Raw genomic sequence first — 22,712 nt, 5'->3', positions numbered from 1 at the left:
ACTGTCCAGTTTGAGTGTTTATTGCAGCTCGTTCCAGTCGCTAGCTGCAGCGAACTGAAAAGACGAGCAACCCAGGGATGTGTGTGCTTTGGGGACCTTTAACAGAATGTGACTGGCAGAACGGGTGTTGTATGTGGAGGGTGAGGGCTGCAGTATATATCTCAGATAGGGGGAGTGCAGAGATGTGTCCTATAAGGAGCATTGGTGGCAAATCTGATGGCCGAATGGTAAAGGACATCTAGCCGCTCGAGAGCACCCTTACCTGCCGATCTATACATTTAGTCTCCGTAATCTAGCATGGGTAGATTGGTCATCTGAACCAGGGTTAGTTTGGCAGCTGGGGTGAAAGAGGAGCGATTACGATAGAGGAAACCAAGTCTAGATTTAACTTTAACCTGCAGCTTTGATATGTGCTGAGAGTAGGACAGTGTACCGTCTAGCCATACTCCCAAGTACTTGTATTTAGGTGACTACTTCAAGCTCTAAACTCTCAGAGGTAGTAATCACACCAATGGGGAGAGGGTCCTTCTTCTTACCCAACCACATGACCTTTGTTTTGGAGGTGTTCAGAACAAGGTTAAAGGCAGAGAAAACTTGCTGGATACTAAGAAAGATTTGTTGTAGAGTGTTTAACACAAAATCTGGGGAGGGGCCAGCTGAGTATAAGACTGCATCATCTGCATATAAATGGATGAGTGAGCTTGCTGCTGCCTGAGCTATGTTGTTGATGTAAATTGAGAAGAGCGTGGGGCCTAGGATCAAGCCTTGGGGTACTCCCTTTGTGACAGGCAATGGCTGAGACAGCAGATGTTCTGACTTTATACACTGCACTCTTTGAGAGAGTTAGTTAGCAAAGCAAGCCAAAGACCCCTTAGAGACACCAATACTCCTTAGCCAGCCCACAAGAACAGAATGGTCTACAGTATCTAAAGCTTTAGCCAAGTCAATAAAAATAGCAACACAACATTGCTTAGAATCAAAGGCAATGGTGACATCATTGAGGACCTTTAAGGTTGCAGTGACACATCCATAACCTGAGCGGAAACCAGATTGCATACCAAAGCGAATACTATAGACATCAAGAAAGCCAGTCAGTTGATTATTGACAAGTTTTTCCAACAGTTTTGATAAACAGGGCTAAATAGACATTGGCCTATAACAGTTAGGATCAGCTTGATCTCCCCCTTTAAATAAAGGATGAACCGTGGCTCGGTAGGCCGTCATTGTAAATAAGAATGTGTTCTTAATTGACATTGTTGTGTGTGACATCATTACGTCCAGCTGTATTTATCGATAGAAGATAGTTAAATGAAAATGCACCGTAGCAGGCAACTGTCTAATTTATTTTCTAAGCAAACTTTCTAAATGTTGACCAACAAAATAAATCACTGGACCAGTTAATGGAAACATAGCTAATAGTGCCAAGATATTATTCACCTAAGTTGTATACAGTTGTCATGATTGTCAAAATGAGGCCTAGGGCATGCGTATTTAATTCTGAGATACTGTAACAGACAGACAGTAATATATGGGGAGAAATAAACAGGTCTATTGCTTTGACTTGACATTATTGGTGGGAGCAGCACAATTACACTTGACTGGAATAATTTTACTGGCATTTCTACACCCAGTCCCAGACGACAGCTCGAACATGATGGAGGATGAATTAGCTACAGTAACCAGAGTCTACTACTGACTAGGGCTGGGCAATATGGTCAAAATATCATATTATGGTATTTTTCACATTTTTGACGGTATGATGGTATTTGACAGTATTTTATGTTGTTGATTGATAAAAGTTCTAAATTTGCTTCATGAGTAGTGTGTGACTAGGGTGGCAAGGCAACACATATATTCTAAATTATTTCAATGGGTCTTTCTCCATTCGGATTGTTTTATACTGTTCAATTCAACTTCAACCTAAAATAATTTCCTCCATTTCCATCAATTTCTGCATTTCCTGCACTCATTTGTGGTCATTTCCACACTGCCACGATATGGGCAAAAATACTAGGCCTTATTTTTAACCAAATGTTGCAATTGCGATTTAGATCAAAACACTTGGGTGAACTTTTAGAATCATGGAAATAGAATGATAGAATTCTATAGTTAGTGGGCACTTTGAATATAGTGTTGTTTGGCATGACAATGAATGAAAATGCCATGGACGAGTTATTGTGACAGGGTAAGAACCAAAGTGATGTTAAGTGTTTCCTAGAGGACCCTATAATCTTTGACTACATTAAATCTTTATTCATATGGCCAACATATTCATGCTTCGCCTATTCCTCTTTGATTTAGAAGATACTGTTGCACAAACAACATGCTGATTTAAGCCTCCACCAGTACTGGTATCAAGCGGTATTAGCTAGCTACGTTTGCTCTGACTCAGTACTTTTATTAGCTAGTACTAGCGATTAGCATTAGTGGCTAAGACGAATTAGCTTAACTTGCTAAGAAAATACAAACTAGCTGTTTGCAGATGTAAGAAAAACAAACTAATAGTGTAATTACAGAACACTTGTGGATTTATATTAAGATCAAAGTGGAAACAACATCGTTGTCATCAACATTGTTGCATGTGCTGCATTGACCATGCAGACTGAACGAAAGTGTCTCGTGGTCAAGCAACAACAAATGCGCTCCTTGAGTGACGGGGTGGAAATAAGTCTGTGGAAAGCAGCATGGAGAGAGAGAACCGAGAGGGATGACTCAAGTAGCGGAGTAAAATATAAAAATGGACGTTACACACGGCGTATCACATTTAACAAACCAAACAATAAAATACCTTTATAGAAGGTAAAGTAAAAACCCAAACCGGTCCGTGCATAAATACCGGTATATAGTAAAATACGGTATACCGCCCAGCCCTACTACTGACCAGTGAGAAACAACCAAAGTGGGTCAAAGACAGAACGAATTAGGTTTACATTCACAGTGGAAACGCAATATATAAATTGCGGCGGAGAATGGCTCCCATTTTGCCTTGAGGAGAAAAGGGAGGTTTCACGCATGACACACTCACCAACGCAGAGGATGTTGAAGCAAAAGCCGTGGTTGACAGACTTGTTGACCAGCTGGTCAGGCATGCTGTCGAAGCCGACATGGCCGGCGAGAGGGACGGCGCGAGCACCTTCTCCCTAAAGACAAGAGAACGATTTTGAACAGGAACACTGAGTAAAGATGTGTAATTAATCATTAACCACCAGGTATAATCACAGATACATATGAAACGGGGGTGATATGGATTAGGCTATCGTAATTTAGGTTAACATAAGGCTGATCATAATAACATTATTATTTCACCTCAGTTTACACATTTCATGTAGAACATGACTACACAGCAATATGACATGTCAAACATTCCCTCCCACAACTACTGGTGGTGTAAATTCTAAGGCCCAAACTGTTGAAGTGTTAACCACAGCTACAATCTATGGTTTAAGCTACAATTTCGCTATTTTTGCCAGACTAGTTTCACACATTCCATTGTATTCTAGCAAGATAACGCATGTCGGCTCAATTCTCAGGTTTAGAAACTCCCTCTGCAACTGGACTTCCTGACGGGGTGCCCCCAAGCTGTAAGAGTAGGCAAAAACACGTCTGCAACGCTGATCCTTAACACTGGGGCCCCTCAGGGGTGTGTGCTTAGTACCCTCCTGTACTCCTTGTTCACCCACGACTGCATGGCCAAACACGACTCCAACACCATCATTAAGTTTGCTGACGACACAACAGTGGTAGGCTTGATCACCGACAACGATGAGACGGCCTATAGGGAGGAGGTCAGAGGGTAGTGCGTACGGCCCAGTACAATACTGGAGCCAAACTTCCTGCCATCCAGGATCTATATAATAGGCGGTGTCAGAGGAAAGCCCATAAAATTGTCAGAGAGTCCAGTCACCCAAGTTAAAGACTGTTTTCTCTGCTACCGCACTGCAAGCAGTACTGGAGCGCCAAGTCTAGGGCCAAAAGGCTCCTCAACAGCTTCCACCCCCAAGCCATAAAACTGCTGAACAATTAATAAAATTGCCACTGGACTATTTACATTGACCCCCCCCCGCCCCCTCCCTTTTGTACACTACTGCTACTCATTGTTTATTATCTATGCATAGTCACTTCACCCTTACCTACATGTACAAATTACTTCAACTAACCTGTACCCCCGCACACTCACTCGGTACCGGTACACCCTGTATATAGCCTTGTTATTCTTATTGTGTTAATTTTTACTTTAGTCTATTTGGTAAATATTTTCTTAACTCTTCTTGAACTGCACTGTTGGTTAAGGGCTTGTAAGTAAGCATTTCACGGTAAGGTCTACACTTGTTGTATTTGCCGCATGTGACAAATAAAGTTTGATTTGATCTGTGCTCTAGTTGTAATACACTTCCTGTTTCCTGTATGCTGACATATTTGCATAAAGCACAGCCTACTGTTGAAACCACAATGTCCATATATGGAAAGTAAAACATCCTATTTTGAGAGGTACTGTAGAACAAGGGTATTGTTATGTGAGAGTAATACATGTATTATAACAGATGACACAACTTGATACAGGAGGACATGAATCCTACGAATCCAATAGGAAATGTTGTAGGCCCGACCCCAAATCCATAAGGGCCTTATATGGATGTGTGTGTGTGTGTGTGTGTGTGTGTCTGTCTGTGTGTGTGTCTGTGAGAGAGAGAGAGAGAGAGAGAGAGAGAGAGAGAGAGAGAGAGAGAGAGAGAGAGAGAGAGAGAGAGTAGAAAGATAGAGAGTAGAAAGCTAGCATCGTCAGACACCCTGTTTCTAGAACTGCACAGGGTGGTGGTGTCGGCAGGAAAACAAGGAATTTAGATTACATGGAACTGACATGTGTACCATCAATAGTGAATCAACTGAAACACAGCAACGCCACCACTAAAATGGCTAAATGTAACAAAAATTTGCTTTTAAAATATATTGTGGCTTTGAGGCAGACAGCAAAATCCGCTCAGCTAAAAGGGGAGGTTGAAAATAGTTACACAGACTTGGGTAAACAGTTGTCAATTATTTGGATAGTTCGAATTGGGTTTAAAAGCTGAAAGGCTATTGGTTAAACAGACAGTATTTCTTGACTCAACACACTCCTCAGCTGGCCTACATGTGCAGCATTCCCAAACCCAAGGCCTACTTGGGGTCAAAAACACATCTGCCTTGCACAATGACATAACGCTTGTTGTTGACTTCCATTTATTGAGACATTTGGGTTGAATTAATTGCACAAAAAAGCGTTGATGTAGGTGAACATAACCGGAAAACCTATTTAGTTTAGCCTACCAATCCTTCACCCAGTGATTTTTCAAGCTGACACATTCTGAAATTAAGTAAATCCCTTTTGATGAATCCACATTATTAGCCTTGTTATTATTTAGTTATATATCAATAATATGAATAAACCCCAAGCGGTTAACCTATATGATTCGTTATGCACACCAGACAACGCCCAGCAAAGTAACGGGACTGAGGACCAGAAACAATGTGATAGTCTACTAACATAATCGAACTCACGACGGCGGATATGCATGCAAATTGCAATGTCCAGAAATAAATACAGTCATAATATCCAATCAATAATACCATATCAATGTGATGTATAAATAGTTTTAACTGCGAAATGGAGAAAGGATGAGGATACTGGATCGCAACGATAACCAAGTAAGGGAACGCACGCGGGCAATAGCCTAAATCAGACAATCGAATGTTCGCGATCATTTTTATTTTGATAAACCATGCGGTTTCGTAATGAGCGATATTTATCTAGATACATTGTATCAATGCGATATTAATGTTGTAATAAAGAGGAAATTTGATATGGAGCTAGCTTGTAAAAACAGTACAACAACCATGGGGAGAGGGGCTTTCCACCGACATGTATCTATGCTGTTTGAGTTAAATTCACCCATTACTCAAATGTATTAATTTTAGCAAGTTACATCGGTGCCCTAGCCAAAAGAGCAGGAAAAGCATCCTTAATTATAGTACTCACCGCTTGCCTAGCTATTTCAGTGCCCGCCATGATTATTTTTTGTGATGAAGACCCTATGCAGGAAGCTGCATACAACAAGAGTTGGCTTCATACACGAGAGAATGTACCACTTGTCCGCAGATATTTATATAAACAAAAAAAATATCCAAAATGGTAAGAGCATTAATTAAAATATAAACTTTTGAAAACGGGTGGTAGCATATGAAACATATACACTATGTTAAGCTGATAATATAACGTTTGCATAACCAACTAATTACATACATAACATGCACCTTAATTATATGGTATACCCCTATTTTCATTGGAACCTTCTGAGAAGGCTGGACCGGCTGGACCAGTAAGATGCCATGAAATGCTCATCTTTTTGCTGAAATTGTAAAATATGTTGCCATTTTTATCAAAGCCAATAGCCTTTCCATCAAATTATAAGCTTTATAATAGGAAGAGTACGATTTATCAAGGGGGAAACAAATAAAAGAGATAGGGAATTTTATATAATTGAAAATATTTTACATAAGTGATAACATCAGGCTGTTTTATAAAGTGAACAATTGATTTATGATATTAGAGAGCAAGTTTATTATCAGAACAAAAAAAACATTAAACACACTGTCTGCAGTAGAGGTGAATGACAATCACTAGTGTCATGGAAATTGTTACAATGCATGTTTGGTAGTTAACTGTTATCCTTGCTATCCGGGATCCTTGGGACGTTCCAACTCTGACTTTACCCAGTTGACGTGGTGAAGGTACGGTTAAGTGAGGGTTATGGTTATTAGGGTATGGATGTCCCAAGGGTCCTGTATAGCACTAACCGTGCGACTGGCTCCCCCGTGCGCACGTAAACCAATGCAATGGGATGAAAAGGAAGCCGCGAATACGTTTCTGCTTATACAAATCAAAACAAACGGAGAAGCCCATGATACCGTACACGAATACGATAAAATGCACTCATATGACCACTAGCCACCAAACGGCAGGTCCTTGACACGGTATAATTTAGCACGCTAACTGGCGCTTAAGTTTTGCATGACAAAAGTATGCATGACTGCAGCTACCTAGCTCTAGTCAACGTTAGCATGCCACCAACTAGCAGAGTTTCTCACGATGCATTGTAGCTAAGGTTAAATCGTGGAGTTGAGAAACTGCTAGCCACCAACCAAACCAAAGGTTTTCTGAACATACTTGGACCCTGTCTTCACAAATGTTACTCTCAGGGTTTGTTTTCGGGGTTGTCACAAACCTCAAGCGTATTTTGATACCCTGATAGTTTATAATAAATAGCCTAGGTAATTGTCTGAGATAGTTAGGTAACAATATTTTACTAATTAGCTACTACTTTACCCAAACGGGAAATTGCTTCCATAATCTTCGCAGAGAGAGAAAATGCCACCCTCCATACACCTGTGCTAAAGACGCGCCAGCGGTTGATATCTGCTCCAGGTAGTCTGCCCCACCTACACACAATTGTCAATTATTGACCTGTTTGTCTACCTTACTAGAACTCTCTGTGATGCTTCATAACCTACATTGGTTGAGTTAATTCCAATGAGAACTCGCATGCACTACCATCCTCTTGAAGACTCCGCTGACAGGAAAAAAGTTGCATGTTCCTTTACAGTCTGGTCGCAAGGCTTTGGGGGTAGTGAACAAGATCACCTCAACTCCAACTGTAAATGGACAAAAGAACAAACTCCTTGAGACACAGGTCAGAAACTCACAATTTCACAAATCATGTTAGCCAGGTGAAGTGCCTATATCTGTGTAGTGATCATAATGTTCTCATTATGAGTCACCTTGTGCTGGCAGGACTGGTATATCTTCCACAAATGCCATGTTTGCCTGAAGAGGACTTTGAAGTGCTCGAGACATACACACGTTTGTCTCCATTGAAGAACCTGCAACGCTCTGATTCGCTTCAGGATTTGGGGTTAAATTCCATTGTGAGATTGTCCGTTTGTCATATTTCAATTTCTCTCCTTTTTTTTTACTCAGACAATTGCACTACGGAATTGGATGCTTTCCTTCAAACTATCAACAAGCTGACCATTGCCCTGCCCCCAGAGATAGATGTATGAGTCTATAGCTTTGTACAGTTGAAAACTTAATCTGTATAATTGTTTTTTTATGAATAAAGTTTTAGCCTGAATAGTTTTCTAGTGAGTTTAATTTTATTTTTGTCACATTGGCTGTCAGAAATCTAGGACACTTGCAATATGATCATGCTGAAATGATCCCTTGGTAGTCTCACAAGTCAGTATTGCCTATACCTATTCAAGGCTAACCCTTTAGGATATGTGTGAGCAGTGCTGTCAGTGAAATCCTTGCCTGGTCCAAGACCTGTCTGTGCTGCTGTCTTGTCAACTCCTATGGTAATTGTAATGCCCCAATGGCCATAGGAGTTGGCATGACTGCAGAAACAGATCTGGGGCCAGGAAACCTGATTCCAGAGACTGAGCATGAAAATACAAGCTAGATAATGTAGATTGCATGTACTCTCTACCTGCATGTAGGCTACATGGTATAGTCCACACCTAACAGTAACTCCTTATCTCTGTCTATTAATAAGTGATGAATTGGGAGTGAGTCAACATGGTGACTGGCTGTATTTTTTTTCTACGTTTTACTTCCCTCCCTTTGAGAAGTCCACTAGTGGTCACGTGTGCTTGAGGTTGTAGCGCTGTTGGTTTAATCATGAATTAAAATTGAACGTTGTCAGTTACTGTTGAGGCTAGGGGAGAGAGGAGAGAATAGGAAGTGACAATTATTTGACGTTTTTTTTGGAGGGTGAACTTCAACTTTAAGATAGTTACAGAGAGCCTATGGTGTAGTAGAGGGTGGTTGCTGTTGACAAAATAGGTTTAAGCTTGAATAACTGGTTAAAGAGAAAGTTAAAATGACTCGCGCTAAGAGGATATACGTAAATTCTTCTTGGCACACCAAGTAGACTGACTACAGGTGAGCAGAACTGTTATTTATGACCTATCCAATATAAAGAAAAGCAGCATTTTTTACTTTGTTTACATGTGAGTCTACAAGAGATGTCACTAAACTGCTTATCACGATGTAGCCAATGTATACAAGCCTGTGTGATTGGGCTACTGAAAACAGGAAAGGAGAGATCTCATTTGGTTTTTAAACGAGCAATGAAGGATTGTTTTTTTTAAACATGTTTACGTTTTTTTTAAATGTAGGCTTATATGCTATAACTTTATTGGGGAGAAGTACGTCTACACTATAATTTTCTTATTTTCAAAGACCGAATAGAATTAAACGTTTTAGCCTATAACATGTATTTTTTACTAAATAATAAAATACAAAATGTGTATGACGAGCATGTGCTACAAAATGAGTGGCCTATAGGCTAATAAACATGTTGTTTTTTCAGAGACAAGTATTGAAGGTCCAATGCGCAATGGAGACAAGCATTTCCTTGTTTAATGCTATCCAAAATACTTATCTAAATTGAGGAAACGAGAAAAGCAACAAGTCAGGCAACATGTATAACGGCACCAGCATCAGAGAGCCGACAGACAACTCAGTGACACATTTCCAACCCCTGCAAGACGGAGGCGCATTGGAGTCTGGATCTGAACCAACTAATAATGGGCAAGACTCCCATGTCAAGCAATCTGGACAGGCCAACGTCTTGGACCGCTTGTCTAGAACTGGTGTGCGGGCATTCCCTGCCAGTGTCACTACTTATGCTTCGGCACGCAGATCAAGGCTGCAGAGACAGCCAGAGGTGTGTGACACCAACAGCAGCTCACCCGAGAGAGGCTCGCTCACACCCGCCATGCGTAAAATATACTTGAAGGACTTATTATTGAACAACTCGTCCGGTGGATTTGCGAATGTTCTATCTTCAAAAGGTTCCGGTGCGTCTTCAAGGGAGATTGGTGAGGAGGTGGTGGAAGGTTGGGCTCTGTGCCCCATGGAGCATGCATGGATGTTGTCTGTTGTAGATGGAAACTATGAAACCATCATGGACTTTCTTTCCGAAGATTCTAGTCTACTAACCAGGAAAGATTTTGTCAGTGGGTTTACAGTGCTACACTGGTTAGCCAAAAGTGGCCAGGATGAGACACTAATACAATTGCTAAGGCATGCTGAAAAGGAGGGGATTCCAGTCAACGTGAATTTGAAGGGCAGTGGGGGGCTCACCTCACTCCACGTAGCAGCTATGCACAGTCGATACATGGTAATTAAAATTCTAGTCGGTGCGTTCGGTGCCAATATCGATGCCATGGATTACAATGGAAGGAAAGCTTGGCAATATCTGAAGGGCAACGCCCCTGAGGAGATGAAGGAGCTTCTTGGCACTTGGGATGATGAGCACCGTAGCGTGGGTCAGCAGAACACTAACAACAGTGCCACACTAGTGCCCAAGTCAGAATTAAGTGATGAGGAGAGAGACGATCCAGTCTACTTTGATCGGACTCGAAGGAATGGCAGCTGGCGCGGCTCATTTAAAAAGTTGTTGGCTCCATTCTTGTCATTTGTGAACAAAACTTAAAGGTCAGACGGCCACATGTTTTCCCACGCGAAATCAAGCGTTTTCATCACGACTCATTGAGCATCGTTTGTAAATACTTTTACGCACCCCTGGGCTTGGCGACAAAACTGATTATGGGCTGCAGTGGAACAGTTTTACTTTCATCTTCAGAATGTTCTGTATTCAACAATTGACATTAAATACACTGTTCTATTTGAAGGCATTCGCGCGTGTGCTCTTGTTTTCTACACCGAAAGAGTTGTTAATCAACACTAATTTTGACACTTCCTGCAAATTGTGTAAGCATAGGTATAGCAATTGCTACAGAACTAGAGACATGTTATATTCTCAAATACAGCCTGTAATTCTAAAAATGAACTTGTAAAGTAACAATTCTGCTTAGGGTGTTATGGTCGCTTATAAAAACGAACACTAGTCTTCGCTTTAATTACACACTGGTTCATTGGGATTTAACATTTAGACTTGCGCCCATGTAAACCCATTCCTAATTAAACGTTCAATAGTAATGTTTCTGTTTAAGTCCGAATCACTGATCAATGCATTAGCCTCACTTTAAGTGTTGTGCATTTGTAGGTTTTTAGTGGACAAACAGTATTGCGCCAGCAGAAAGGGTACAGGTCTCCCTCTGGTGGTTAAGAGTAGAATAATCTGACCACTCCATATTTTACATTTGTTTGAGCAAACAAATGAAGTGACAGGGTCACTAGCCAGTCATTTAGTCAACTTATCATTAGCCCTGTGACCTTAGAGTGTAATGCCTTTCTATTATCAAATGTAGAGCTTTGCACTAATGTCCACGCTATGAAAGTAGATAACAGTAGAAACATGGCTGGCAAATTTTGGGTAAGCGACATTAACTGGAAGCTTTCTACATTTTCATACAAGCATTTCGAGTAAAGGATGTATTGCAGTTTCCCCAAACTCAGTCCTGGGGACCCTCAAGGGGTGCACAATTTGTTTTTTTTGCCCTAACTACACAGCAGATTTAAGTAGGCAACTAATCATGAAGCTTTGAATCAGCAGTGTAGTGCTATGGCAAAAAACAGAATGTGCACCCCTTAGGTGCAGGACAGTTTGGGAAACACAGATTTATTGAGTATTGAAAAAAAACACTCACATGGCACAACCAAGTCTAATTTATCACAAATCTTTAATTGTCAAACACGAGCATAACCAGAGTATCTGTACAAAAAGACCGCTGTTCCAGATAGTATGGCTTCCTCTCCAGATCAGGGCCCAGCAGGTGGAAGATGCTGGAGATCTGAAGACCTGTGCATTTACAAGCCCAGCTTGGTCCTCCTCCAGTGTCTCCTCTTGGAGTTGTACCTGGAACATTGAAACCAGGAATGAATTGGACTGATAATAGAACTACCAATCATAGTCTCCATGGTGGCATTAGTAAAAATATATATTAAAAAATAAATGTAATCATTAAAGTTCCTCGGTATTAAGACAGGTTGTACTTAGGCTTGTCTAGCTGTTAACACTAGCTTGTTTCTATACAATAACTTGGCAGACATCCAAGGAGTCATTTCCATATGCCCAAAAGCAAGGAAATTAGGTTGAGGTACTGCCAATAGATTACATCCACAATGGGGATGTCAGCCCCAATATGGTTGAAAGACATTCAAACTTACTATTGGATAAGAACCACATTACTTCAGTAGACGGCTATGATACTTATCTCCATTGCTCTACTAAAAGAGAATATGTCACAGGTGACGTGAACTCCAAAGTGGAAGGTACATTTAATCATTAACTACTTTAATTTGACTAAATACGTTAACACTTATTTTTAACTGCATTGTTGGTTAAGGGCTTGTAAGTAAGCATTTCACTGTAAGATCTACACCTTTTGTATTCGGCACGTGACAAATACAATTGATATTGATCTGATTACTCTCAGCAGGATTAATGACACCACTCCCACTGAATGGAAGTAGTGCAATTGCAGACCTGCTTTAGATCGTCATATCGTGCATGTAGCACCAGTTACACCTTACAGAGGGAGGCTAGGCAGATAACACGCATACCTGATCTTGTTGCCAGTCTTCATTCTGATCCACTGTGGAATTGGCCTGTTCTGCTTCTGCTTCTTGGCGAGAAAGCGTTTGATCCTGAAAGTCTTGTGGGACGACTGAAATGAAGAGATGAGCCATGTTAACTAGCTAAACCTGCATTTATTTAATCACGTGCAAGGCGTAACTGACGTGTTTTTCTAGCTAAGCCTGCTAGCTAGCCTAGTGTTTTGCACTTCTGTTACCGGTAGACGAGTGTAAGCAGAAACGTCACAATTTTGAAATTACATTTATGAAAATGTGGTTAGTGTGACAACTTATTGCAGGCAGGTCTGCTTACATATGTATTTTTTTTCAGTAGAAACCGGCTTTGTTCACACTATACTAAAATGTACTTTTCTAAGGACTGAATACTGCTATGGGAGACAATATAAAGGCTTTCGGTGTGGCCGTAAAAAACACTATGCGAACGATATGAACAAGTACGGATTTCACTTAATTGGACAAGGATGTTATAAGATTTCAACTTACCATTTCGTGCACAGTCCTTACACCACAATGGCGGAGGCCGAAGAGAAAGAAGGAGGGGAAGCGGTGGTGATGTATGCAATCCGAACCAATCAGGGTGGATAAAATTCTTGCGCTACGCGCCCACAGCGCCATCATGTGGATCCCTTCCGCATTGCATCAACATGATGTCTGTGTACCACTTGTAAAAAGTACGAGTTATGTTTTTTCTCTCTTGAAACTATTTACAGTACATTCCAATCTGGAGTAATGAATAAATCCCATACACAATTTAGAACAAAACATTATTTATTGCGGTCATTTGTCACTGTGTTTAGCAAGGCTACATCAATTATGAAAAAAACAGAAAATGTTTATTCCAATTAGAATTTTGTTAACCATACAGTAGCATTGTTTACGTATGAAGATGCATATATGTATGAGGGGGAAGGCCACAGGTTAAGGTTAATAGTCACCCATTGGGGGTTCCATGTAGTCTCAAATCAAGGCATAGCTCAGTTTAATATGTACAATGAAATGGCTATTTCATTCTCCCGAATCGGTGAAATAACTTAATATTGTATTATTGTTTTGTTACCTGTACAGACTATTTCTGTTGCTTATTTGAAAAACTAGATATCAGTCTTGTATACGTGTTTGGTTGTTTGTCCCCATGACACTGTAGACGCGGATGCCTATTTCACTTCCTCAATATCCCCAGAATGAATCTAACATAACTTAAATTAATAACAGATTTTAAGAGTTTTTGCCGAGGATGTTTTAGTTGCGCGATTTTACATCCAAGGTGTTTGGTGCAGTATTTCTCAAGTTAAAAAAACGAACAAAATCCACAAGGTGTTGTCTTACGTAAACAAAGTCGGCGCTGCTGGGCAGGTCTGTCTCACTGTCTATGCTATTGGATGAAGCGCAATCGCTGCAGCTGTTCACCCCATGTTAGTGGGCAAATGGTCATCGTCAAATCAAAACACAAACCTTAATTTACCCGTTGTGACGCACGGATGTTCCAAACGCCGTTATAGACGAGACTGAGTTTTTGACCAAATGTATCCAATTTACACTTTGTCCATTTTGACACTCGAATAACTGTTTGACTCATATCAATGCCACATAGGCCATCTTCAAAGGGATTTGTTGCTTTTTAAAGGCAGTCGCTCCTTAAATGTACAGAGTATAAACCTAAAATATGCCTAAACGTTAACAAAATAGATTTTAATAGATGCAACAGGATATCTTTAAATCAGTAATCTCCTATACTGTTCCGAAAGTAGAGAATGTTGTATTATATGTGATAAAAAGAGAATACACAACCAATCAGGGTGAAAGCCTATTCAATATAAGAACCGTGCTTTGCAACTGTGTAGCACAGACTGTGTACCAATACTGTAGTAAGGTCACTTAAAATTCATGTGGTCCTAGAAAGCTTTGGCTTTGTCTCATTGTACCCTATAATCAAACTCTCACAAACATTAAAAGGAAGTGATAACTTTCCCTTGATTTTCTTCAGAAACCAAACTAAGAGGGGCACATTCAGGCACTGAGGGGGGCACCATGGTCACATCCCTGCCTCTGGTTGTGAGTGGGAGGACAGGATGTGGCTTTGCAGGATTATCACTGCATGCGCCTCTCTGGCACCAGTTTGCTTGGCTCAGAGCAAATCTCTCTCCCTCTCCTCACTCATTTTATCATTCTTTATTTGTGGTCATTTTTTATCATTCATCTCCCTTCTCTTGGGATCTCTTGCTCTCACTCTCTGACTTTCTCTCCCCAGCATGAGATTCTCCTCCTCCACCACCTCGAGCTCCTCGGTTCCTAGCACCTGGCTGGTAAAGCTGAATGGCAGGCCGATCCTGATGCACAAGGGAACAAAATGACTATGGTTAAGAGACAAAAGAAATTGACAAAATTATTCAGGAATGTGATCAGGAGAAAATGGTATAAATATAATAAAAAGTATCCCAATTACCCCAAGTCAAAACATCAGGACAGAATTATTGATTGATACAGAAAAATGTATATGACTAAATTCCAACAAAGACTGAAGTTACTACCTTGTTTCTTAAACGATCTCTTTTAGCTTTCTCCTCCCTCAGGGTTTCTTCTGACTTTTTAGGCTTATCGGTATGGCTTGAAGTATGGCTTACAGAGTCTCCTGCATTCTCGCCCTTTCTCTTTTCCCAGACACGATCTCCTTTTTCCTTTTTCCCTTCGTCCTCTCGCTTTCTGTACGAGTTCTCTCCGTCGTGCCGTTCCCTCCTCCTTCGTCGATCCTCATCCTGTCGTCTGATGCGCTCCTTCTCTTTCTGCCGCCGTTCCCTCTCCCTGTCTCGTTCGCGGTCCCTGTATCTTTCTACGTCTCGCTCTCTGAAGTCTTTGTGTCCATCTCTATGTCCCTCTTTGTGTCCATCTTCATCAGCTCTGTGAAAGACAAACACATTAACATGAATACAATATAAGCCTTAAGGATCGTACCCTTTTCCCCCTAAAATGAAATAGCCAAATCTAGCTGCCTGTAGCTTAGGACCTGAAGCAAGGATATGCATATTCTTGATTCCATTTGAAAGGAAACACTGAAGTTTGTGTAAATGTGAAATTAATGTAGGAGAATAACACATTAAATCTGGTAAAAGATCATTCAAATTAAAAAACATGCGTTTTTTTTGTACCATCATCTTTAAAATGCAAGAGAAAGGCCATAATGTATTATTCCAGCCCAGGCGCAATTTAGATTTTGGCCACTAGATGGCAGCAGTGTATGTGAAAAGTTTTATACTGATCCAATGAACCATTGCATATCTGTTTAAAATGTTTTATCATGACTGCCAAAATGTGCCTAAAAGGTTTATTAATACATTTAAGTTCATAATTGTGCACTCTTCTCAAACAATAGCATGGTATTCTTTCACTGTAATAGCTACTGTAAATTGAACAGTGCCGTTAGCTTAAATTCTTGTTAATCTTTCTGCCCATATCAGATATGTCTATGTCCTGGAAATGTATTTTGTTACCTACAACCTCATGCTAATCACATTAGCTCAACCGTCACGTGGGGGTGGGAGACACCTATCCTGTAGAGGTTTTAAAGACCTGTAACATCTGTAAAAAATAAAAATACAAAAATGGCAGTGACAACTTACTTCCGTGATCCCCTCTCCTCCCTGGTTTCATGGTTTTGGCGCTTCTTCATATCAGAACCCCCTGGGGCTCTGTCGTCTTTCATTTTGTCCTTCTCAGGTTTCTTTGACTTCTCTTTAGGCTTTTCCACATCCACGTCATCTCCCCGGTCTGGTTTTCTCAGGAGCTGAACAGAGACAAACGCATTACCAACATGTAAAAAGCAGTCTGTGTTATTCTGCTACAATCGCTTCGGGATCCCCTGTATCATCACGCAGTTGAGTAGTTTGAAAGGATTCCTCCTTTCCATACCTTGATTTTTGGCTCCTCCTTTGCCTGGTCTTTATCTTTCTCTGCAGTTTTGTCTCCTTTCTTAAACTTCTCGGCTTCTTTGCGCTTCCTCCTGTCCTCCTCCCTCCACTTTCGACGTTCCTCGTCCCGCTGGCGCTTCCGTTCTAGCTCTCGTCTCCTCCTCTCCTCTTTCTTTTCCTCACGGATTCTCTGACCATCAGCAGTCAACGCCACATGAATAGTCTGTCCAGCCTCATATACCATGTAAGAGAAGCACAGCTAAAATACATAGATTCCAAACTGGCTATACATACCTGTTTGTTCTTCAAGAAGTCCAAGAGGGGAGTCGTTTTCTTAGCTAAATGCGGAGAAAATAAGCAAAATCATCTATTACTGAAATAACCCTTGGCAGACTACTTGATCTCACATTAACACTCATCTAGCGTGTTTCAACTGGCTTGGGTTTCAACCAAATGGAACCAGAAAATTTTTACCGCCATGTTTACATACCCACTAGTTCCTTTGTTTTAGCCTCTATTTCTTCCAGTAGAGTCTCAGGAGTGGATGTAAACTTTTCATCATCACCATTATAAATCTCCAGGAATTTCTTGTAGTCAGCATCTAAAGAACAAACAGTGTCTCAGTGGGACATTACAGCTAGAGGATCTACACTGAACAAAAATATTAAAACGCAACAATTTCAAAGATTTGAATTGAGTTACAGTTCATATAAGGAAATCAGTGAATTGAAATAAATCCATTAGGCCCTAATCTATGAATTTCACATGACTGGGAATACAGATATGCAGCTGTTGGTCACAGATACCTTAAAAAAAAATGGTAGGGGCGTGGATCAGAAAACCAGTCAGTATCTGGTGTGACCACTATTTGCCTCATGCAGCATGACACATCTCCTTTGCATAGAGTTGATCAGGCTGATTGTGGCCTGTGGAATGTTGTACCACTCGTCAATGGCTGTGCGAAGTTGCTAGATATTGGTGGGAACTGGAACACGCTGCCGTACACGTCAATCCAAAGCATCCCAAACATGCTCAATGGGTGACATTTCTGGTGTGCGTGCAGGTCATTGGAAGAACGGACATTTTCAGCTTCCGGGAATTGAGTACAGATCCTTGCGACATGGGTCCTTGCGACAGCATTATCATGCTGACAATGGGCATCAGGATCTCATCACGGTATGCCTGTGCATTCAAATTGCCATTGATAAAATGCAATTGTGTTCATTGTTCGTAGTTTATGTCTGCCCATACCATAATCCCCACCACCACGGGGCACTTTGTAAACAACGTTGCCATCAGCAAAACGCTGGCACACACACGACACCATTTGCCCAGTACAGTTGAAACCGGGATTCACCTGTGAAGAGCACACTTCTCAAACGTGCCATTGAAGCCGAGCATTTGTCCACTGCGGATGGTTACGATGCCAAACTGCAGTCAGGTAAAGACCCTGGTGAGGATGACGAGCATACAGATGAGCATCCCTGAGACAGTTTGACAACTTGTGCAGAAATTCTTCAGTTGTGCAAACACAGTTTCATCATCTGTCCGGGTGGCTGATCTCAAGACGATCTCGCTGATGAAGAAACCGGATGTGAATGTCATGCATGGGCTGGCGTGGTTAGCTTCTTGATATGCTACACATCAGGTGGATGGATTATCTTGGCAAAGGAGAAATGCTCAGTAACGGGGATGTAAACAAATATGTGCACAAAATTTTTGCGAAAACGTTTTGTGTGCGTACGGAACATTTCTGGGATCTTTTATTTCAGCCCATAAAAACATGGGAACACCTTACATGTTACATTTATATTTTTGTTCAGTGCATTTGGAAAGTATTCAGACCTTTTGACTTTTCCCACATTTTGTTACGTTACAGCCTTAGTCTAAAATTTATAACATTCATTTTTTCCTCACCAATCTATACACAATACCCCGTAATGACAAACCAAAAACCGGTCTAGAAATTTTAGCAAATGTATATAAAAACAGAAATATCACATTACATAAGTATTCAGAACCTTTACTCAGTACTTTGTTGAGGCAGCTATTACAGTCTCAAGTCTTCTTGGGTATGACATTACAAGCTTTGCACATCTGTATTTGGGGAGTTCCTTCCATTCGTCTCTGCAGATCCTCTCAAGCTCTGTCAGGTTTAATGGGGAGCGTCGCTGCACAGCTATTTTCAGGTCTCTCCAGAGATGTTCGATCGGGTTCAAGTCCAGGTCCTGGCTGGGTCATTCAAGGACTTGTCCCGAAGCCACTCCTGCATTGTCTTCACTGTGTGCTTAGGGTCATTATGTTGGAAGGTGAACCTTTACCCCAGTCTGAGATCCTGAGTGCTCTGGAGCAGGTTTTCACCAAGGATCTCTCTGTACTTTGCTCCGTTCATCTTTCCCTCAATCCTGACTTATCTCCCAGTCCCTGCCGCTGAAAAACATCCCCACAGCATGATGCTGCCACCACCAAGCTTCACCGTAGGGATGGTTCCAGGTTTCCTCCAGACATGACGCTTGGCATTCAGGCCAAAGAGTACAATCTTGGTTTCATCAGACCAGAGAATCTTGTTTCTCATGGTCTGAGAGTCCTTTAGGTGCCTTTTGGCAAACTCCAAGCGGGCTGTCATGTGCCTTTTACTGAGGACTGGCTTCCATCTGGCCACTCCACCATGAAGGCCTGATTGGTGGAGTGCTGCCAAGATGGAAGAACCTTCCAGAAGGACAACCATCTCCACAGAGGAACTCTGGAGCTCTGTCAGAGTAACCATCGGGTTCTTGCTCACCTCCCTGACCAAGGTCCTTCTCCCACGATTGCTCAGTTTGGCCGGGCAGCCAGCTCTAGGAAGAGTCTTGATGGTTCCACATTTCTTCCATTTAAGAATGATGGAGGCCACTGTGTTCTTGGGGACCTTCAATGTTACAGGAATTTTTGTACCCTTCCCCAGATCAGCGCCTCAACACAATCTTGTCTCTGAGCTCTACAGACAAATCCTTCAACCTCATGGCTTGGTTTTTGCTCTGACATGCACTTCCAACTGTGGGACATTATGTAGACAGGTGTGTGCCTTTCCAAATCATGTCCAATCAATTGAATTTATCACAGGTGGACTCCAATCAAGTTATAGAAACATCTCAAGGATGATCAATGGAAACAGGATGCACCTGAGCTCAAGTTCAAGTCTCATAGCAAAGGGTCTGAATACTTATATAAAGTATTTGCAAACATTACTAAAAACCTGCTTTCGCTTTGTCATTATGGGGTATTGTGTGTAGTTGATTATATTTTAATACATTTTAGAATAAGGCTGTAACATAACTAAATGTGCAAAAAGTCAAGGGGTCTGTATCCAAATGCATTGTACATGGTGTGCAATTGCAACCAACCAACCATATAATGACTAATGTAACATTTTCACCTTCATCGATTGTTCCACTTTTGGCATCCTTTTTCTTACTCCTTTTTTTGGCAATCTTTTGAAAAGGAGCAAATTCAACAATGGCTGGATATTCCTGCCCTGTTGAAAACAAAGGGGCAACACTAATACACAATTCACTCAGAACGTGTTGCAATGTAGGGTTATATTGTGTGGTTCTTATTAGATGTCAAACGTATTATTTTTTTTTACCCATTTTTCTCCCCAATTTCGTGGTATCCAATTGGTAGTTAGTCTTGTCCCATCGCTGCAACTCCCGTACGGACTCGGGAGAGGTGAAGGTCGAGAGCCGCGCGTCCTCCGAAACACAACCCAGCGGAGCCGCACTGCTTCTTGACACAATGCCTGCTTAACCCGGAAGCCAGCCGCACCAATGTGTTGTATGGAAACACTGTGCACCTGGCGACAGTGTCAGCATGCATTGCGCCCGGGCCGCCACAGGAGTCGCTAGTGCGCGATGGGACAAGAACCTCCCTGCCAGCCAACACCTCCCCTAACCCAGACGACGCTGGGCCCCATGGGTCTCCCGGTCATGGCCGGTTGCGACAGAGCCTGGACTGGAACCAGGATCTCTAGTGGCACAGCTAGCACTGCGATGCAGTGCCTTAGAACACTGCGCCACTCGGGAGGCCTTAAACGTCAATCTTTTAATGAACTGAAATGAATCACACCTCTATTATCAATGAACACATATCCATCAAACCGGTCTCTGAAAAGGACAATATCTTCCTGATTCTTGAAGTTGATGTATGCTCTGGCGAAGACGTGGGGGTACATGCTGTACAGGAGAAAAGCTAAGTAAGTAACCAGGGTACCAAATATGTGATTATGACAGACAATGGTAATCAACAACAGACTATATGCACCTGCTGTCATTGGAGAAAAATTCGAGGTAGTCCACTTCTGGAAGTGGCTGCAATTGATCCTCCAGTTCCTCCTTGGTTATGCTAGGAGGCAGACGTCGGATAATGATCTGTGGAAAAACAAGTCACTCAAATGTTAGCCAACTTATCAATTGAATATCCAAGCCTTCAAAGCCAGATGGTTAAAATAGCAGCGTTGGTTTTCAGCTAAGTATTGGTTAAGTTAACAGGCTCACTAGCTAAATACACTGAACAAAAATATAAACGCAACACAAAGTGTTGGTATCATGTTTCAAGAGCTGAAATAAAGATCCCAGAAATGGTCCATACGCACAAAAAAAACATATTTCCTTATTTCTCTCACAAAGTTTGCGCACAAATTTATTTACATCCCTTTTAGTGAGCATTTCTGCTTTGCCAAGATAATCCATCAACCTGACAGGTGTGGCATATCAAGAAACTGACTAAACAGCATGATCATTACACATGTGCACCTTGTGCTGGGGACAATAAAAGGCCACTAAAATGTGCAGATGGAGCATGCAATTGGCATGCTGACTACAGGCATGTCCACCAGAGCTGTTGCCAGATAATATAATATTAATTTCTCTACCATAAGTTGCCTCCAAAGTTGTTTTAGCGAATTTGGCATTATGTCCAACCAGCCTCACAACCGCAGACCACGTGTATGGCGTTGTGTGGGCAAGCGGTTTCATGTCAACGTTGTTAATAGAGTGCCCCATAATGGCGGTGGGGTTATGGTATGGGCAGGCATAAGCTACGGACAACAAACACAATTGCATTTTATTGATGGCAATCTTAACGCACAAAAATACCGTTGGGAGATCGAGGCCCATTTAAGGTATATGTGTCCAACAAATACATATCTGTATTCCCAGTCATGTGCAATCCATTAGGGCCTAATGAATTCATTTAATTTGACCGATTTCCTCATATGAACTATAACTCAGGAAATCAATGAAATTGTTGCGTTTCTTTTTTTTCAGTATAACTTAAATATCTCTTCAATATGCAACATTCAAAAGCTAGCTAACGTTAACCAACTTCAATTATAAAGGTTAATCACCCCTGCTCTACTAGCTAGCTAGCTTGCCAGCAATACAGGAGTAGCTAGCCTAGTGAAATTCATGTAGGTAGCTAACGTTAGCTATTTTGGCTTAGCTAGCTAGCTGGCTAATGTTGTTAGCTGGCGTACCTTCGTCATTGCTTCTTTCTTCTCCGGCTTTGGCTTCTCCGTTTTTTCAGTATCTTCGCATTTTATCTCCATAATTTTCTCAATCGGACGAGTGTTTTCCTTGTCCTCTTTCATCGTTATGCCATAAACCTGTTGCAATCTACAGTCCTGTATCAACTTTTTTTACTTGCTTGTTTGCTAACGATTGTTGATTGGCTTTTGGGAGACCAAAGATTATGGATATACTGACAAGATACATCTCTCTACGCCCTAACAATGGGAGCCGTTGTCCACAAAGCGGCACGGCGGGCTATCTAGTTCCCGCCTATCCTTTCTTTGGATTGGTGGATACAGCTCATTATTGTAATCACGCTTTAATATTTGACGAGGGTTGTTGACGTCAACTGCCTGTATTCAATTGAGATGCGACGCTACTAACCTCGTGACATGAATATGCATAGCAATTTCGAGACATCTCCGATATAAATTGTTTTTCTCACAGTTGCCGGGATGTTACGTGTCCTACTTATACCAGTACACTCGTAACAACTTAAGCATTACGAAACTTATATTCGATTAAATAAACCTCACGTAGCCAATAAGCCATTATTTTGGGGGGAACCAAATTCGACACTCATTGACCTCCATTGAAACACTCCTTGCTTGGTGGGCGAAACATCGAAAAAAACGTCACCTGCTTGGAGGGAGACCGATTTTCCGC

At 41.5% G+C, this 22,712-nt stretch overlaps 4 protein-coding genes and 1 non-coding gene across 11 annotated transcripts in view; 1 reads left to right on the top strand and 4 right to left on the bottom strand.

Moving 5' to 3' along the window:
- LOC139574507 (septin-6-like) overlaps positions 1–6,149 on the bottom strand; it is a 36,103-nt gene extending 29,954 nt beyond the window's left edge. For all 6 annotated transcript variants that reach the window (XR_011674789.1, XM_071399152.1, XM_071399154.1 and 3 more), the window contains exons 1-2: positions 6,014–6,149; positions 3,026–3,140 (exon numbers count right to left, since the gene is read on the bottom strand). Coding sequence is in view for 5 of the 6 variants with exons in the window: in XM_071399152.1 (XP_071255253.1) it covers positions 3,026–3,140; positions 6,014–6,043 (145 nt within the window). In the remaining variant the exon portion in view is untranslated. The remainder of the gene's footprint in view (positions 1–3,025; positions 3,141–6,013) is intronic.
- Positions 6,150–8,733: 2,584 nt separating this feature from the next.
- LOC139572428 (ankyrin repeat domain-containing protein SOWAHC-like) lies at positions 8,734–10,734 on the top strand. The gene is made up of 2 exons (XM_071395181.1): positions 8,734–8,974; positions 9,405–10,734. The coding sequence occupies exon 2, from the start codon at positions 9,516–9,518 to the stop codon at positions 10,530–10,532; it is 1,017 nt and encodes a 338-aa protein (XP_071251282.1). The 5' UTR covers positions 8,734–8,974; positions 9,405–9,515; the 3' UTR covers positions 10,533–10,734.
- Positions 10,735–11,663: 929 nt separating this feature from the next.
- Positions 11,664–13,309, bottom strand: LOC139572429 (large ribosomal subunit protein eL39). The gene is made up of 3 exons (XM_071395182.1): positions 13,082–13,309; positions 12,566–12,669; positions 11,664–11,858 (listed from the first exon to the last, which is right to left on the bottom strand). Exons 1-3 carry the CDS (start codon positions 13,214–13,216, stop codon positions 11,810–11,812), a joined length of 288 nt encoding a protein of 95 aa, XP_071251283.1. The 5' UTR covers positions 13,217–13,309; the 3' UTR covers positions 11,664–11,809.
- LOC139574887 (small nucleolar RNA SNORA69) lies at positions 12,368–12,495 on the bottom strand. Its single transcript, XR_011674845.1, has one exon. It is a non-coding gene; the product is annotated as a small nucleolar RNA SNORA69 (small nucleolar RNA).
- Positions 13,310–13,348: 39 nt separating the features above from the next.
- upf3b (UPF3B regulator of nonsense mediated mRNA decay) lies at positions 13,349–22,711 on the bottom strand. 2 transcript variants are annotated; one of them, XM_071395178.1, is made up of 10 exons: positions 22,013–22,711; positions 20,800–20,906; positions 20,605–20,711; positions 19,916–20,014; positions 16,991–17,101; positions 16,795–16,838; positions 16,502–16,690; positions 16,213–16,376; positions 15,127–15,493; positions 13,349–14,925 (listed from the first exon to the last, which is right to left on the bottom strand). In XM_071395178.1, exons 1-10 carry the CDS (start codon positions 22,124–22,126, stop codon positions 14,788–14,790), a joined length of 1,440 nt encoding a protein of 479 aa, XP_071251279.1. In that variant the 5' UTR covers positions 22,127–22,711; the 3' UTR covers positions 13,349–14,787. The 2 variants fall into 2 exon arrangements, with proteins under 2 accessions (XP_071251279.1, XP_071251280.1); XM_071395179.1 differs by lacking the exon at positions 19,916–20,014 and having other exon boundaries at positions 22,013–22,393.
- Between the last annotated feature and the right edge of the window lies 1 nt (position 22,712).

This window comes from Salvelinus alpinus, chromosome 4 (genome assembly GCF_045679555.1).
Source record: "Salvelinus alpinus chromosome 4, SLU_Salpinus.1, whole genome shotgun sequence".
NCBI lineage: Eukaryota > Metazoa > Chordata > Actinopteri > Salmoniformes > Salmonidae > Salvelinus > Salvelinus alpinus.
The sequence above is the reverse complement of the archived record's forward strand: the minus strand, read 5'-3'. Positions and strand labels throughout refer to the sequence as shown.

Bases quoted from the DNA above. Each gene is read 5' to 3' on its own strand.
- LOC139572428 (XM_071395181.1), top strand. From the start codon at position 9,516: ATGTATAACGGCACCAGCATCAGAGAGCCGACAGACAACTCAGTGACA.
- LOC139572429 (XM_071395182.1), bottom strand. From the start codon at position 13,216: ATGATGGCGCTGTGGGCGCGTAGCGCAAGAATTTTATCCACCCTGATT. The intron at 12,670-13,081 runs GTAAGTTGAAAT...TCTTCATTTCAG, and splicing joins TAAGGACTGTGCACGAAATG to TCGTCCCACAAGACTTTCAG. The intron at 11,859-12,565 runs GTATGCGTGTTA...TCAATGTTCCAG, and splicing joins AAGACTGGCAACAAGATCAG to GTACAACTCCAAGAGGAGAC.
- upf3b (XM_071395178.1), bottom strand. From the start codon at position 22,126: ATGAAAGAGGACAAGGAAAACACTCGTCCGATTGAGAAAATTATGGAG. The intron at 17,102-19,915 runs GTGAAAATGTTA...TTTGTTCTTTAG, and splicing joins AAGTGGAACAATCGATGAAG to ATGCTGACTACAAGAAATTC. The intron at 16,377-16,501 runs GTATGGAAAGGA...GTCTCTGTTCAG, and splicing joins AGGAGGAGCCAAAAATCAAG to CTCCTGAGAAAACCAGACCG.